This window comes from Lynx canadensis, chromosome B2 (assembly GCF_007474595.2).
Source record: "Lynx canadensis isolate LIC74 chromosome B2, mLynCan4.pri.v2, whole genome shotgun sequence".
NCBI classification, from domain to species: Eukaryota; Metazoa; Chordata; class Mammalia; order Carnivora; family Felidae; genus Lynx; species Lynx canadensis.
In genome coordinates this window covers 146,998,877-147,014,756 of record NC_044307.1, presented here as the reverse complement: position 1 = coordinate 147,014,756, position 15,880 = coordinate 146,998,877, and the positions used below count along the sequence as shown (strand labels likewise).

At 38.6% G+C, this 15,880-nt stretch overlaps 1 protein-coding gene across 1 annotated transcript in view; it reads right to left on the bottom strand.

Moving 5' to 3' along the window:
- Window positions 1–15,880, bottom strand: part of PACRG (parkin coregulated) — a 503,647-nt gene that overhangs the window by 224,171 nt on the left and 263,596 nt on the right. Inside the window, exon 3 of the mRNA XM_030316749.1 lies at window positions 5,194–5,365. Within this exon, the coding sequence (XP_030172609.1) occupies window positions 5,194–5,365 (172 nt within the window). The remainder of the gene's footprint in view (window positions 1–5,193; window positions 5,366–15,880) is intronic.

Genomic DNA, 15,880 nt, shown 5'->3' with positions numbered 1-15,880 from the left:
CAACCCCTCCAGCAGCCCTCTGTTTGTTCTCCATATTTAAGAGTCTCTTTTAAGTTTTTGTCCTCCTCTCTGTTTTTATATTATTTTTGCTTCCCTTCCCTTAAAGTCCTCATATGAGTGAAGTCATATGATATTTGTCCTTCTCTGACTAATTTCGCTTAGCATAATACCCTCTGGTTCCATCCATGTAGTTGCAAAAGGCAAGATTTCATTCTTTTTGATTGCCGAGTAATATATATATATATTTACATATATATACCACATCTTATTTATCCATTCATCCATCGATGGACATTTGGGCTCTGTCCATACTCTGGCTATTGTTGATAGTGCTGCTATAAACATTGGGGTACATGTGTCACTTCGAATCAGCATACCTGTATCCCGTGAATAAATACCTAATAGTGCAATTGCTGGGTCGTAGGGTAGTTCTACTTTTAATTTTTTGAGGAAACTTCATACTGTTTCCCAGAGTGGCTGCACCAGTTATTTTTAAACTCTTTAAGTATTATTTAGTTTTATATACACAGAGAAAGTTTATATTAGGTTTATTCACCACAAACCAATTGCAAAGTCAATTGTCACAGCTAATATATTTGACTTCATGTTTTTCACCTTATTTTGTGCCTTTGACTCATGGCACTTCCTTGCTCTCTACTCAGTGTTTGTCATTTTAATATGTATGTTCTGTTTTGACCACTTCCATCTTTCCCATTGATTTTGAAGGCTTAGACCCAAGTTTCCTGGACTTTTATACACATTAACTCCAAAATGATTACTTGAGATTTCATGCAGTTTTCAAATTCTTTTCCATCAACTATTTAAACTGAACTTGAGGGGCACCTGGGTGGCTCAGTCGGTTAAGCGTCCGACTTCAGCTCAGGTCACGATCTCGCGGTCCGTGAGTTCGAGCCCGCGTCGGGCTCTGGGCTGATGGCTCGGAGCCTGGAGCCTGCTTCCAATTCTGTGTCTCCCTCTCTCTCTGCCCCTTCCCCATTCATGCTTTGTCTCTGTCTCAAAAATAAATAAACGTTAAAAAAATTTAAAAAAAAAATAAACTGAACTTGAGATTCAGTGGCTCTTAATTCACACTATGACATCCTCATTTTGGGGTTCTTAACTTTGCTTTACTTTCTGAGAGTGAAAGCATATTGTCAGTAACTTCTTGTATGACAGGCAAGTGGACATTATGCTTATAAGTCTTTTTCCCCTCAAATGTTCATGCAGTTTGTTATATACATCATGTCTTTTGCTCATGTGAACTGGATGAAATGTACTCAAGGTGTTTCTCTTCTGATTCTCATTGTTGTCTCAGATTAATGTTGGAAAAATTCTTAGCCCCGGTTATTTTTATTTCTTTGTTGTGTAGCCTGTCTAAATGTTTGAAGGGCTTTTCTTTATGTTATAATCTAAGCTTTTTGACTAAATGTGCCTAGATACAGGTCTCTCTTTATTCATTGTCTTTAGACTGCAACGAGCTTTTTCTACCTGCAAAATAAGGGGTATTTTCTATCTCAGAAAAAAATGTCTTTCAATCACCTTTGCCATTATCATTTCTATTCCCATTGTTTTGATGTTTCCTCTTGGGACTCCCTAGAACTGTTAGCTCCTGTTTATGTCTCTGTTCTCCATTTTATATTCTTTCTCACCTTATTTTATCTTGTCTTTTCTGAGAGAGCGTCCTAAGGTGGTGGCCTCCATTGACAATTTGGTGTTGCGCAGATGATGATCATTCCCGATGCCGCTGTGCAGATGTGACCTTTAGTCTCTTGACTAAAGAGTCTTTGTCTGAGTCTGAGTCTTGACTCAGAGTCTTTTGTGCTCTGTCATCTTTAGTCTCCCTGTCTCGCTCAGCATTGGTTTATTTTCATTTCAGTCTTGTCTCCTCTTGTGGGTTTCCGCCTCTGTCTCCTAGAGGCCACATCTTCCTGCATCCTGAGGATGTCATACAACTTTCTACAGGCTTCTTCTGGATTCTACACTAAATGTCACTGAGGTATTCTTTTTCTGTCACTGTTCCAGATATTTCCTTCTTGTGTGAAGCAGCGTTTTATGAATGGCCCCATGTGGCGGTGTTATTGTTATTGTTCTTGCTTCTACTGAAGAGAGAGATTCCAACAATCAGCATTTGTGGTGGCTCTCGGCACCTCTTCATCCTCCTGGACACCAGTGGAATCCCCTTCTGAGTTTAATATGCAGAGTTTCTAGAGGTTCCTCCCTGGAATTGTTCTGCTGTATTTTGATGGATTTATGTTTTCCTAACTGGATGGAGCAAATGGAAATCTACAGCCCATGGTTCAGGTTGCTGAGAGAGTTCATCTCATCCTAGACTACAAAGTTTTCTGGTTGCTCTCAGCAATCAGTGCTCCCTTGCCAACCCTGACTACTTTATACTGGTACTTTCTTGGAGTTTCTGACCTAGAATAACCCAAAAAGTGGGAGGTAAGGGGAACAACTGTAAAGCAGCATAAATGGAATGAGGTGTGTGCTCTTCTGGTTATTACTGAATGACCCCACTTGGGGTCTGGAACAAAAGATAGAATGAGAAAGAAAAGGGTCTTCTTACCTGTTTTCACATTAGAAAGTCTAGAGTCATTGAATGTGTCTAATTTTTTTTTGTATTGGTGTGACGAGCCTTGTAATTAACTGAAATCACCCCCAGATTCTAGAAGTAGATAGGAAGCCCATTCCCCTTCTTACCCTTGCTGGGAGTTTTTATATTTTGCTTTACTACTAGAGGTATTAGTTAGAATTCAAGAAAAACTATTCAAAAACTGCCAGCTGGTGATGGTGACATTAATTTTTGCCCCTGGAGAGAGCCAAAATCATTCTAATATTACAGCTTGAAAGTAAGGCACACACCCCTATTAACGTGCTATGCCAATTATGTGTATCAGCCTGCTTCTAGATCAGTTAGCCTCATTCTAGAATTCACCTGAAAGATTTAGTTTTTTGCACGTGATATTTTTCACACTGTGATGGAACTGTGCATGATCTTACATAATCAGTATTCCTTCCCGAGGGGGAAAAAATTGGCTTTCAGTGATGTAAACAGATGGAGAAGTAAGCCAAGGTAGATTCAGGATCAGTATATAATAGCAGAAGCCCAGGAAGAAAAGCAACGATATCTACCAGAATAAATTTTCATTGCCTCTAGAACCTTGAATTACCAAATTCATATATAGTTAATTTTACCTGACAAAACACGTTTACTGAGTTCTTAATAATGTTTTCACTTGTGAGAAAATTACCTCTAGGATGTGCATACTGTGAATTTTGTCCTTAGAACACATCACTTCTCTCCTAACTCGTTTAAACATCTCTAAAATACAGATCAAACAAAACTGAAAATCAATTCACCTTGGTCTGCAATGCTCTGCTTTGGTATGTTTTAATCGTAAACAGTATATCAAAATATTACTTAGAAACCCTCTTTCTGCCCATCAGTGTTTTTAAAGGAGATATGAGCAAAAAAGTCCTGAGAAGACAGTGGTTCTAATAAGATCAATTTCTTTTAAAGAAAAGAACAGACTTCCAGATGTTGCTGGTATTCTGCTGGGGGCAGGAGGTGAAGGATCGTGTACTATAAAGATAGGTTCTGGGGAGAATGTTCTGGGCCTTTCTATTTGTCAATAAAACTTGTGCATCATTCTTTAGAAAATGTAGCATTTCAGCTAGAATTTAACATGTTCAAAAATTGTGAGCTGTTAGAATAAATCACATTTGGAAAAGGTTTTACTGTAACTCAGTGTTATATATCCTTCCTGAAGGACTTCAAAGATCAGCCTTTCACTCCGCTGATGCACAAAGGGAAAGGAAAATGGTTTTAAAGTGTGGTTTCTCTCTACATGTTACTTTTCACAACAGGTCACCTGTCCTTTCACCTGGTTTTACTTCTGTGTCTTGGTGGAGATCTGGAGTGGTCAGTTACAGATCTCTGACAAAAAAAAAAAAAATTTCAAAAACATGAGAGGAAGTTTCAGGGTTGGTTCACTTTCAACAGTGACAACAGGACTGCCCCAAACCTGGAATTCTAATGAGGCCTAATTCAAATCAATAAAAAGGTCACCATGGATAAGATTCCATGAGCCAGGCTGTGGGACATGACCCAATGTTGAACCATTTAGTTCTTGTTTTGGTCAAAGCACATGACAAGGGCACCTATGAGACAGTGAGGGTGGGGTTCCCCCAGAGGCTAGGAGACTAAGCAGGTGACCTGTCAATCGTCCCAGGAAGTCCCTCATCCTGGACTAGGGAACAAGGCAGAGCTGCCTAGGGCAGTTGTGGCTGGGAAACGGTGGGATATCCCTGTCCAGGAGGTGCTCAGCACCACCCCTCTGCTTTCTATCAGCAGCAGCAGTGTAGATGGGCAACCGGTGCACGCACAACCGGGGCATGATGGTGGATGGTGGCCCAGACCTGGCCATTCAGACTTGAGAGGCTGGCCGTCCCCTCCTGGAGTCTCATCCCAATACGATGGCTCTATTATAAGGGCCAACAGCAGCTGTGAAGCAACATGAGGACAACTTGGGCCTTGTTTGGGAGCCATTACAGGCTATCCCATGAGTGCAAATCTTAGAAACGCTTTGGGAGAGGGTTTTCTTCAGCCAGCTCGTCCAAAGGGACTCATATCTGAAGAATGTGGCCATAGAAAGAAAGCATTTCATTCTATAAACAAAGATGACATCAATGACAGGGTTACTCTAGAGTTTCCCTATATTACAGATAAAAAATTTCAAATATTTAGTAATAGTAATTCTCCATTCCAGACTTTTTTCCCTTAAAATTACGAATCCTACTACCTAAAAGATACTAAACATGATTGGGTTTATATTGTAATTTAAAAATTAGGGATGTCATTTTAAAAGAACTTGGAAGTCAGTGGTAGCATTTAATACAAAGACACACACTTGACTTCTGCATGTGTAAATTAATCTTAATGCTTGTGTCATTACTGGGGAGCAGCTTAAGTTGGCATAAACCCCATGCAATTTATTTATGTGGTTAGTCTTCGGTGCAGGATCAATGATGGGACATAGTAGATTTGGGATGTCTGGCCCTGTAAGTCAATTTATAAAATTCCCGCAAAACCTGGAGAAAACGTCAGCCTGTTGTGTTTTATTGTTTAATTAGCAAGTTGTCAAAAAGCGGCACCTTATAAGCTGAATGATGCTTTTTCACCTGTTCACTTACTTTTTATCGGGATAATGAGCTGTGGAATGACAGGAAGAATCTTGTTCCCCCCGTGTTCCAGCATGTCGTGGATTCCTTGCCGGGCAAAAAACTCGTAGGGAAATGTCATTTCACAGAGCCCCTCAAAAAACAGAGGCAAATAATGATGGTAATCCAGCTTCTCAATTTCCACCTGAAAGGAGAGAGAAGAAATGCCATGTGAAGACAACACTGGGGCGAAGCGTGGCCGGACCAGCGATGAAGCTGTCAACCAACTCAGGGGAAGCACATTCTCCAGGACTTTGGGAACATTTTACAAAGCAACTCGTCTCACAACCTGAAGTACATCATCATGTCTTTATTCTACTAGCAATGGGGTTACAATCACCGCCCTTTCAATTTCAAGAGATTAAAACAATAATGATCGACACTGGGAGCATTTTAGTATTTGTTTTGGGGATCTTCGTTAATATTTCACTCTTTGGCACAAATGCAATACTGAAAAGGATTCAAGGAGTCTATCGTGTGTATGTTGAAACATATATGTGAAAATAAAATGAAAAAAAAAAACGTTGAAAAGAGATTAGCATCTGAATTTGTAACAAGAACCTAATAGGGACTGCACATTAATACATTCTTGTGAAATGTGTCTTTTCGGGACCTGGCAAGTATGCGAATGAGGAATCAAATATGATTGCGAGAATGTTCCCTGGAACCTGCATGACAAGTGGAATCTTGGTCCTATCAAGACAGCTCAAAATCAAAATACCGCAGTCTCTCTCACCTGCCTCATCTGGGAACAGAGATGTATCACTTTTTCCATTGCTACATTTTTCACCCTCAATGATGCCTCTGTGCCTCCTTGTCCCGATCTTTGCAGTAATATGCAGCACCAACGGGGGATAGAAACAAAAATTCTGGGGTTGAGAAAAGATATGATGTGTTGGGAGCTGCAGGGAATTTGTTCTAGCCCAGGCCCTTCCCTGTCTGCAGTATCCATGACCTGGCTTGCTACCTGCAAGGTGACAGAAGTGATGGTGATATCATGGATGGAAAGAAGCCAGCAGACTCAGACTGCTTTACAGAGCAAAGGGTGCGGCATTTCCAGTAAGAGGCGCACACTTGCCGTGTCTTCAAGTCCTTACGAATGCACGCAGCTTCCAAGGATCACCTTATAATCAAATGAGGAGCTCATCAAGACCTTAGAGCAACCGCCTTTTCCATGAGGAGGTTTTTATACCCTCCAGCTCTCTCCCAGCTCTCTGGAGTCTCCAGCCACACACCTGCCTGTCCGTGGGTATGAGTAACTGGTAACCCTCCCACCACATTTCCAAGTGTCTACGGTAGGTCTCGGTGAATCAAATGTCCTGCAGTTTCCCAAGTGGGAGGTTTGTCTCCAGTCTGCTCATGGACCACCCAGCCAACTGGGGAAATAGGGGGTTAGGAGTTAAATGTGTAGCTGTTCTCTCGGAATTGACCTTGGAAAATGAATCCCACAGGGAGGTTTATACAGACATCAATTTTATTTTATATTCCTTGTATATTCATCACATTTACTTTATTCACACTAAAATTTTGTGGAACATATATCTAACGCCAATCTTCTCAAGGGTTTTTGTGTATTTGAAGACATTTTAGAACACTATTTTGTACAATTAAAAAAATACTGCTACACCATTCAGCCTCTAAAAGGTACAATGTTATTATCTACAATTTTACATTGTAGCCTAACTTCTTAATAATATGTTATCTGTACTATATTTTTTCTATATTGTTGATGTTTTTCTAATTCTCTTTCTTTTAGCTCGTTGTCACATGTACATATGTCTCCTGTAAATAGCAAATTATTAAATTTTGTACTTTAACGTTATCTAAGGCTTTTTATTTATTTTAATACATTAAGCCATTCACATTTATCGCTATGTCTAGTTTTATTTCTGTCATCTTCCTTTTTGGTCCCTGGTTGTTGTTTTACATCTACTTTCCCTTTCTCTTTTGCAGCTTTATTAAAATGTAGATTTTTTTCTCACTTTTTTCTGTAATGATGTGAAAGATAAGACACCCTGTTTAAATATTTTATTGTGGCTATCTCATGTGTTTCTCTAACATTTTAAAACAAACTTTCATCACTTAGAGAAGCAAATTAAAAATCTCCTACTGGGGCGCCTGGGTGGCTTGGTCGGTTAAGCGTCCGACTTTGGGACTTCGGCTCAGGTCATGATCTCACGGTCCATGAGTTCGAGCCCCGCGTCGGGCTCTGTGCTGACCGCTCAGAGCCTGGAGCCTGTTTCAGATTCTGTGTCTCCCTCTGTCTCTGCCCCTCCCCTGTTCATGCTCTGTCTCTCTCTGTCTCAAAAATAAATAAACGTTGAAAAAAAAATAAAAAAAAAAATCTCCTACTAAGATTGCTGACATGCCATTTTTCCCCCTTGGAATTCTGTTGCTATGTTTCTTTGTATTGTTTGGGGCCACGATACCAACAACATCAACAACATCAGTTCATTTGATCCTTATAACAACTCTAAGAGGTAACAATTATCAGTATCTCAATGTTCAATATGGAGAACTGAGGCACTAAGAGGTTCAATAACTTGCCTAAGGTCTGCAGCTAGTAAGAGAGGTTGCTGGGATCTGAACCCAGACTCTCTGGCTGCAGGACATAACACTACTTCTTAGACTCTGTTGTTAGGCATAATTATAATCTCCTGGTGACCATTCCATTTATCCTCATGTCTCCATCCCCTTTATCATTACTAATGCAGGCTGTCTCAGTCTACTCAAACACTAATATCGCCATAACTAATATCGCCATGGTTTGTCTACTGTTTCTTTTTCCCCTTCCTTCCTTCCTTCCTTCCTTCCTTCCTTCCTTCCTCCCTCCCTCCCTCCCTCCCTCCCTCCCTCCCTCCTTCCTTCCTTCCTTCCTTCCTTCCTTCCTTCCTTCCTTCCTTCCCCTGGCATTATGTTTTCACAGTATCTTTTCTGAGTAGCTTAAAGCTGTATTTCTTTTTTTTCCTTCCTTCCCATTTCACAATATGTCTTAATAAATATTGAGCACACACTATTCTTATTCTCAGATGTTTTGAAAAGAAGGAAAGAGAAGCAATGGAAGAAAGAATAAAGGAGAGAGAGAGAAAAAAAAAGCAGCAGCAATTGAGGGGCAGCAAAATTGAATGGAAGACTGAGGGAGAGAAGTTGAGAAAGAAAAGATTACCTCTAGATCTCTAACTACAAGCTCACTGACCATAGCCATTCATTTCTACCAGAAATCCTTTTCCCATGAGTTCTTCTGACCCATTTGACAATTATTTGGTATATCTGATATCATTGTAGATCTGTTGCCTTAATGGAATAACAACTTGTCAGTATATTTTGAGGTCACAAACTACTTGAAATAGTATAGATTATTTCTCTGTTTGTTATAGGGCGACTTTTCTTGTACATAACTTTTTTACTACTTGAATATCTTCTAGGGTTCCTCTTTTTATTATAATATTGTTTTGGGTGAAGAATGTGGCCTAGGCCTTGGTAAATCCTCTGACGTTCCATTTACAATCAGGAGATATCATGTGTGTTTTGTTTAAAAATATATCTGACTTCTCTTTGATGTACTTTTCTTTTTTTGTAGAGCTCCTGCCAGCTACGCATTGTTTTCATTTGTCCATGGTAAAGTTGTCTATGCTTCCTCACTCCTGTTCTCTCTTCAGCCCACCTGTCTACCATTCATTCCACTGCAGGTGCATCTTCCCAGGTCGCCAGTGACCTTCACTTTGTCTAATCCTCAAGTCTCTTTTCTGTTCTCATTATGTGACACACTTGGTCCTGGGCCTCCTGACCCCACACCCCCAGCATTAGGGGCCGTCCTTGATTTCCTTCCTTCAAGTCAGGTGTTCAGTCCATCACTTTCCAATTGATTACATCTCCAAGCAAATTCTGATTGCATTTCCTTTCCCGCCATTTTGCATACATCCTGCTTAGTCTAAGCCATCAGCTTACTGCAACCAATAATGTCCTTATCTCTACTTTTGCCTTCCCGTTTCCATTCTCCATACTCTTGGGTCCTGATCTGTGGTTGCTCCTGACTCAAGTTTCAACAGGGCCTCCCTGATCCGTCCCCAGGTCCTGTTGCATCATACCATCCTTCTGCAACACTATTCTCTGGAACCACTGGTGCCTTTTGTTCCCTGACCAGACTAGCCTCGCTTGTTCCTCCTTAGACACTATCTTTGAAAGCTCTGCTCCCCTTCTCTCCAGACCTCTGGGGTGTTGGCAACTCCTCGTATCTAGATTTCAGTTCAGTAAGACCCTCTTATCACTGCCGACCAACCCTGTTTGATTTGCTAGGTACACTTTATCATGTACTCATTGCAGTTTTTTAAGTTCTGTTGTTTAAGTTCTGTCATTGCCCGAAAGGGTGTTTGAAAGGCACATAACAGGTGAATACTCAAGAAGCACGTGTTGAATTTCAATTCTGACCTTTTGAATCTGTCCTCTGTGCTAACTCTTTGAGAGGATACTCAGTTAAGGGAACAATGGCCAGATGGTGAATGGCCATCTCTAGAGCCAAGACTGAGGACCATAGCAAAGTGCACAGAGGGCCTGGTGTTGATCACTGGCCTTGTAGCATGATGGGGCCTGTAGGTTTCTATAGATTTAAATTTTCTACAATGTTATGTATTCTACAAATAAAATGCTATGTTTCCTCCATTGGGATTGCAATGATTATTTACATTTCAGGAATTTTATGAGTGTTTTAATAGACAATCACGATGGTTTGCTTCTTGGTGTTTCTATTTAGCCTCATTAGAAATCATTTAGGGATTAATTTGCTATTCCATTTATTTTTAAAACTTCAGAAGGAAAAGTTTTGTTTTTCACAGTATCATCAAAACGAACATATTAATGTATGTCCATAATTAATATATTGGTAATAATAATACAAATTCTTTTTTAAAAAATATGGATGTTGAGAATAATTCAAGATGAAAACCAAAATTTAAAGAAAAGATAAATGAGGACATGGTGACTACTATCCCTTAGGATTCTTTTCAATCGATGGTTTCTTTTGTTCATTTAGATTACAAAAGGTTATTTATTTACTGTTTATTTAGAAACAAACCTTTTCTTTAGTTATATCATAAGTAATTTTGGTCTAAGGCTAATTAGTTTTAATGACATATTACACTTTATAGTTCTTTAGTACTACTATAAAAATACTAGTTTTCAAACTTATAAACTTTTGGAAGCTTTCTTCAACATTTATGCAAGAAATCCAGAATTAAAAGAAATTTGTCTGAAGTCCATCACAGAACAAGGGCCATTTTAGATACATCAGGTAAAATTACATGGTAATATACTGATCGATGATTACTTGGGACATTCACTCCAGGAACATCAATTAGTTTTACTCACAGAATCTCTCTCTCTTTAAAATTTATGTTTCATAACTTTTTAAAGATCACACAGTACTCACAAGTTATCTCTAAATCTCGCAGTGACCTTTGGTCAAAAGCAATAAAATTCCAACTTTACCTGGCCCATCATATATAACTTTTTATCCCCGTAACAAATGTGTAAGGTAGTAATGCTATACTGAAAGGTCAGAAACACGATGAGGTTAATGATTTTCATTATAAACCTCAAATTAGAAACTTATTCTTACACTTTTCATATCTTTGCTTCAATTACCAAAGGAAATATAATTGGAAATATCTGCTATTACAACTCCTATAATCAGAACCGAGGATCTTGCTTAAAAATCACAAACTAATCTAAAATAGTTTAGGTTATCTAATTATCTAATAGTATAATCATCTATTAATATATTATGATTTCATTTGGACTTATTATAGGATTTCTAAAATCAAGCTTCAGCTCCACTCTTCTTCCTTGAAGAGGTTGTTGAGTTATTGAAAGAGGTCTCACAAATTACATGGGCATTGCACACTGTCTTTTGGACAGTGTATGTAACATATTCCAAACATGGATGTACTTTTATTTTTCAAATGCATGTGGATGTGACTATGATGAATAACCGAAAGAATATCATTTTAAACTTTTTCAGTGATATTGAATATGCAGTTAAAATTATGTACAGATACATGAATTTTTTGATGCAAAAATAAGATTTCTTAGCATGAAAAATGCTGTATGTCAAGTGTCAAAAAGAAGGACACCTCACACAGGCTAGAAGACAAGCTTAACGTGGATCCTTAAAGTCTGAAAAACACCAAAGTGTGTTCAATGGAAAGTCGATGTCAGGAAATCCTCAGATGCTAGACTTAAAGACAAAACCCAGAGTCACAGAGGTAATGCTGTGTGGCTTGAGAGAATATCGGATATAGACCAGATGGGAAGCCTGGGACTGAGGTTTCAATGTCTCCAGAGTCCAGGATAATAGGCCATTTGGTAAGTGAAGGGATAAGCTGAGATTCCTGCATATAAGTAGAACCCTAGAAGGGCTGCCCCTGTGAAAAGGGGGCCAGAAAGACTCTCATATATTTGTGGAAACAGAAAGAAAGTTTGTAGAAAGAGAAAGAGAGCTTGATGTGTGACAAAGCTCTTGATGGGAAAACTCTCCTTTGAGAAAGAGAAACCCAAAGAGAAATGTAAAGTCAAGGAATTAAGAAAAAAATATTGTTCCTCAACCCTGGGAAGGAAACTTCTGGGGCCCAGACAAAGCAAATGCCAAAGTGTTAATACTTGCATCATCTAGGTGCATAGGGCTGCCACAGAAAATACAACCCCGCTAACACTTACCACCATCGTGGTGATGGAGCCACCATAAGGAAGACTAACTAGACCAGTGAGCATGGGAATGAGCTCTGGAACTAGCAACTAGAAATTACAGAATAAATCTGGAAAGAATTTTTTTAAATGCTTAAAACATAGAATATTTCATTCTTTAGGAAAGAACTAAATAAAATTCCTAAAGAATATAGAGCATCATTAACTTAAGAATCCAGTCTTTGGTGAACAGGTTGACCCCAGATGAAAAGAAAAGGAGAGGACTGGGTCACAGAACCTGGAAGGCCAACGCAGAGGCAGCACAGGTGTCCGCCATCTGGGATGCTCCCACACGTGACCCAGGGGGGTTCCAGGGAGGCAGGAAAGGCAGTATTTGGAGAAATCATGCCTGCGCATCTTCCGTAATTGAAGAAAGATGCGCACCTTCAGACTGAAGGTGCAAATCTGGACACTTTTCAGAAAAACTATCAACCTCCAAAGTCAAGGAAAACATTTAAAAGCATCTGAAGCAAAAGACGGATTACATATAAACAATCAAAATTACACCTGAAATTACACTTCTCATTAACAAAATAGAGGCCACAAGACAGGGTAAAACTCCCTCAACACACTGAAAAACAATCTTCAGTGCCATACTTAGCCAAACCAGCATGCAAGATAAAGGCAAACTAAATGGGTTTGACCAAGATGGAGATTTTTGTTTCTTTGTTTGTTGTTTGAACCCAGAGATCATCATCCCGACTGAAGGATAAAATGTACTAAAGAATAAGCTGAGCACAAGACAAAGAAATGAGATGCAAGAGATAATGGTAAATTGTTGAACAAATGGATAAGACCAAGTAAGCACTGACTATAAAAATTAAAAAAAAAATCATCAATTGTGGTGAGGTTACAAAGTGAGGTCGCAATACTAGAAGCAAAAGTAGAGACGATGATAAGGTGATCTGAATCAAAGTAAGTTCCTTGCATTGATAAGGATGAGGAATAAGGTTATTGGTTAGCTTTAAGATTAATTAAGTGTATTAAAGTGCAAGGGTACTCACTGAAAGAATAGAAATGAAATTAACTTTCAAGAGACTAGAATGTAGTAGACGGAATGAAGAAAGCTCTATCGACAGAAGACAGAGTCCTCCAACAGGAGGCTGGTCAAACATCCCCCCTGCCCCCAGGAAAATGCATGAAGAGGACATAATATGTAGGATGAATCCAAATATATAAGTAAGTATCACAAGTATAAATAGATTAAATTCTCTTATTAAAAGATTGTCGAGGCACCTGGGTGACTCATTCAGTATAGCATCCGACTTCACCCCAGGTCATGATCTCACAGTTTGTGAGTTCGAGCCCCACATTGGGCTCTGTGCTAACAGCCTGGAGCCTGCTTCAGATTCTGTGTCTCCCTCTCTCTCTGCCCCTCTCCCCCTCGCATTCTGTCTCTCTCAGAAAATAAACATTAAAAAAAAATTTAAAAAAATATAATGGCACAGAAAAGTGAAAAAAAAAAAAGGTAATTATAAGTATGATCTAGGATAAATTCCTGGAAGGGAAATTGCTTTCTCAAAGGATGTATATATCTGCAGTTTTGATAGAAATTGCCAAATGGTGCTTCATGGGTTGGTACTAAATTACATTTTCATCAACAATAAATGACAGTAGCTGCTTTTCCTTTGTTTACCCAAAGAAAATGCTATCAAAGTTTTGGATTTTTGACAATATTACAGGTAAATTTCAATATTTCAGTGATGCTTTAAGTTCCATTTTTCTTAATGTGAGAATAATCACCTTTTAAAGATATTTTTGAAAGCCATTTGTACACCCTTTCCTGTGAGTTGTCTTTTCACATCCTTTGCCACCACTGATATTTGCTTTCTTTTCTCTCTCTCTCTCTCTCTCTGTCTCTCTCTTTCTTTCTCTCTCTGTTTCTTAAGTTCTTTAATGTTGTGGAGATATAACTTTTGTATGTTATGGAAGTTTCAAAAAAATTTTTTTTGCCATGAAGACTTTTGCTTGTTTGTTTTAGAATTCATTAATCTTTTGTGGGGTTCTGAATTTTGACTCATCATTAAAAAGCTTTTTTCCCCCATTTTGTAACAGAAAGAATAGAAACAATTAGAAAAGACAATTTATAATGGTTTATTCTAGTATTTTTATGATTTCTTTATATTGAAATCTTTAATCCATTTGTAACTTTTCTTGGTGTAAGGTGGGAGACTTTCTTCCAACTGTAACTGTTATCCAAGTGGCTATCCTGTTGTGCCAAAGTATTTATTAAATAATCTTTCACTGATTAGAAAGCCCTACTTCTTGACTTCTATTTTGTTTCACAGGACTTTCTTATTTATAAACCAGTACTATTTTGATTTAATTATCACACGGTTTAACAGATTTTAGTATCTGGTCGGTTAGCTAGTCACCCCATTATTGCTTTCGTTTTCTGAGTTTTTAAATTATTATTATTTGTTTCCCTTTCAGTATGAAATTTAGATACATTTTAGACATAAGGTCTACTTAATGGGACTCTATAAAACCTTGCATTGAATAATTACATAAGACATATTTTTTACAAGCATCCTAGAGACAGTTTAGGAAACTGAACAGTGGTAAGATGCAAAGTAAGTTTCAAGAAATTCCAAAATATCTATGTCATATGTGTCACGTTTTTTTGAAGAAAATTAAATAATACAAATGTTGAACTAAGTAAACAATAGGCAAACTTTTAACCTCCACATATTTGGAAATTTAAAAACACTTTTATTAAAACATTGTTTTCATGTTTATTTATTTTTTGAGAGGGACAGAGAGAGAGAGTGTGTGAGCAGGGCAGAGAGAGAGAGAGAGAGAGAGAGAGAGCGAGCAAGACACAGAATCCGAAGCAAGCTCCAGGCTCTGAGCTGTCAGCATAGAGACTGATGTGGGGCTCGAACTCACGAACTGTGAGATCATGACCTGAGCTGAACTCAGACGCTTAACCGAATGAGCCACCAAGGGGCCCCTTAAAGACACTTTTAAATCACTAAGAGACCAAAGAGAAAATCCTTACAGAAATAATATGTTAAAAATTGAATCACAATAAAATGATCTAACCTTAAAAAAATAGAAAAATGCCCCATTTGTACAGACTTTTTAAGAACAGAAAAAGAAGGAAACGACACACTCACTATCAGAGGCCAGCATAAGCTTGTCACTACGCTCAGCCCAATCTCACTGAATCGAAATAAAGCACGAGGCAAACTGAATGCAGTGGCATGTTAAAAACCGTGGCCAGGTAAGGGGCTCCTGGGTGCCTCGGTCTGTTAGGCGTCTGACTTTGGCTTAGGTCGTGATCTCGCGGTCCGTGAGTTCGAGCCCTGCATCGGGCTCTGTGCTGACAGCTCAGACCCTGGAGCCTGCTTCGGATTCTGTGTCTCCCTCTCTTCCTACCCCTCCCCTGCTTGTTCTCTCTCTCTCTCTCTCTCTCTCTCTCTCTCTCTCTCAGAAATAAATAAACATTAAAAAATTAAAAAAAAAACACAAAAACTGTGGCAGGTAGGCTGTACTGCAGAAACACCAGGACACTTCAACAGCATGTTTAAAGTTTTAAATCAAAGGAGGAAAAATGAGATCATCTTCATAGATGCACACAAAGCATTTGATGAAATCATTCATTAAAAAAATAAAAACTCAATGCAAAAACCTACAGCAAATTATCATACTTTACGGTGAAATGTTAGGAGCATTCTCATTATGGAGAAATCCATGCAAAGGAGACAAGGAGACCGTTATCATCTCAACATTGTACTGGAGGTTCTAACTAAGGAGGAATGTAAAATATGTATGAATATTGGCAAGGAAGAAACAAAACTCTTGTCATTTGAGGATGATTTAACTATGTACATAGAATGCCCAGAGAATCTACAAACAAGTTTAATTAGGAAGAGAGTTCAGAAAAATTGCTGCATAAAAGATCAGCACACTAAAAATA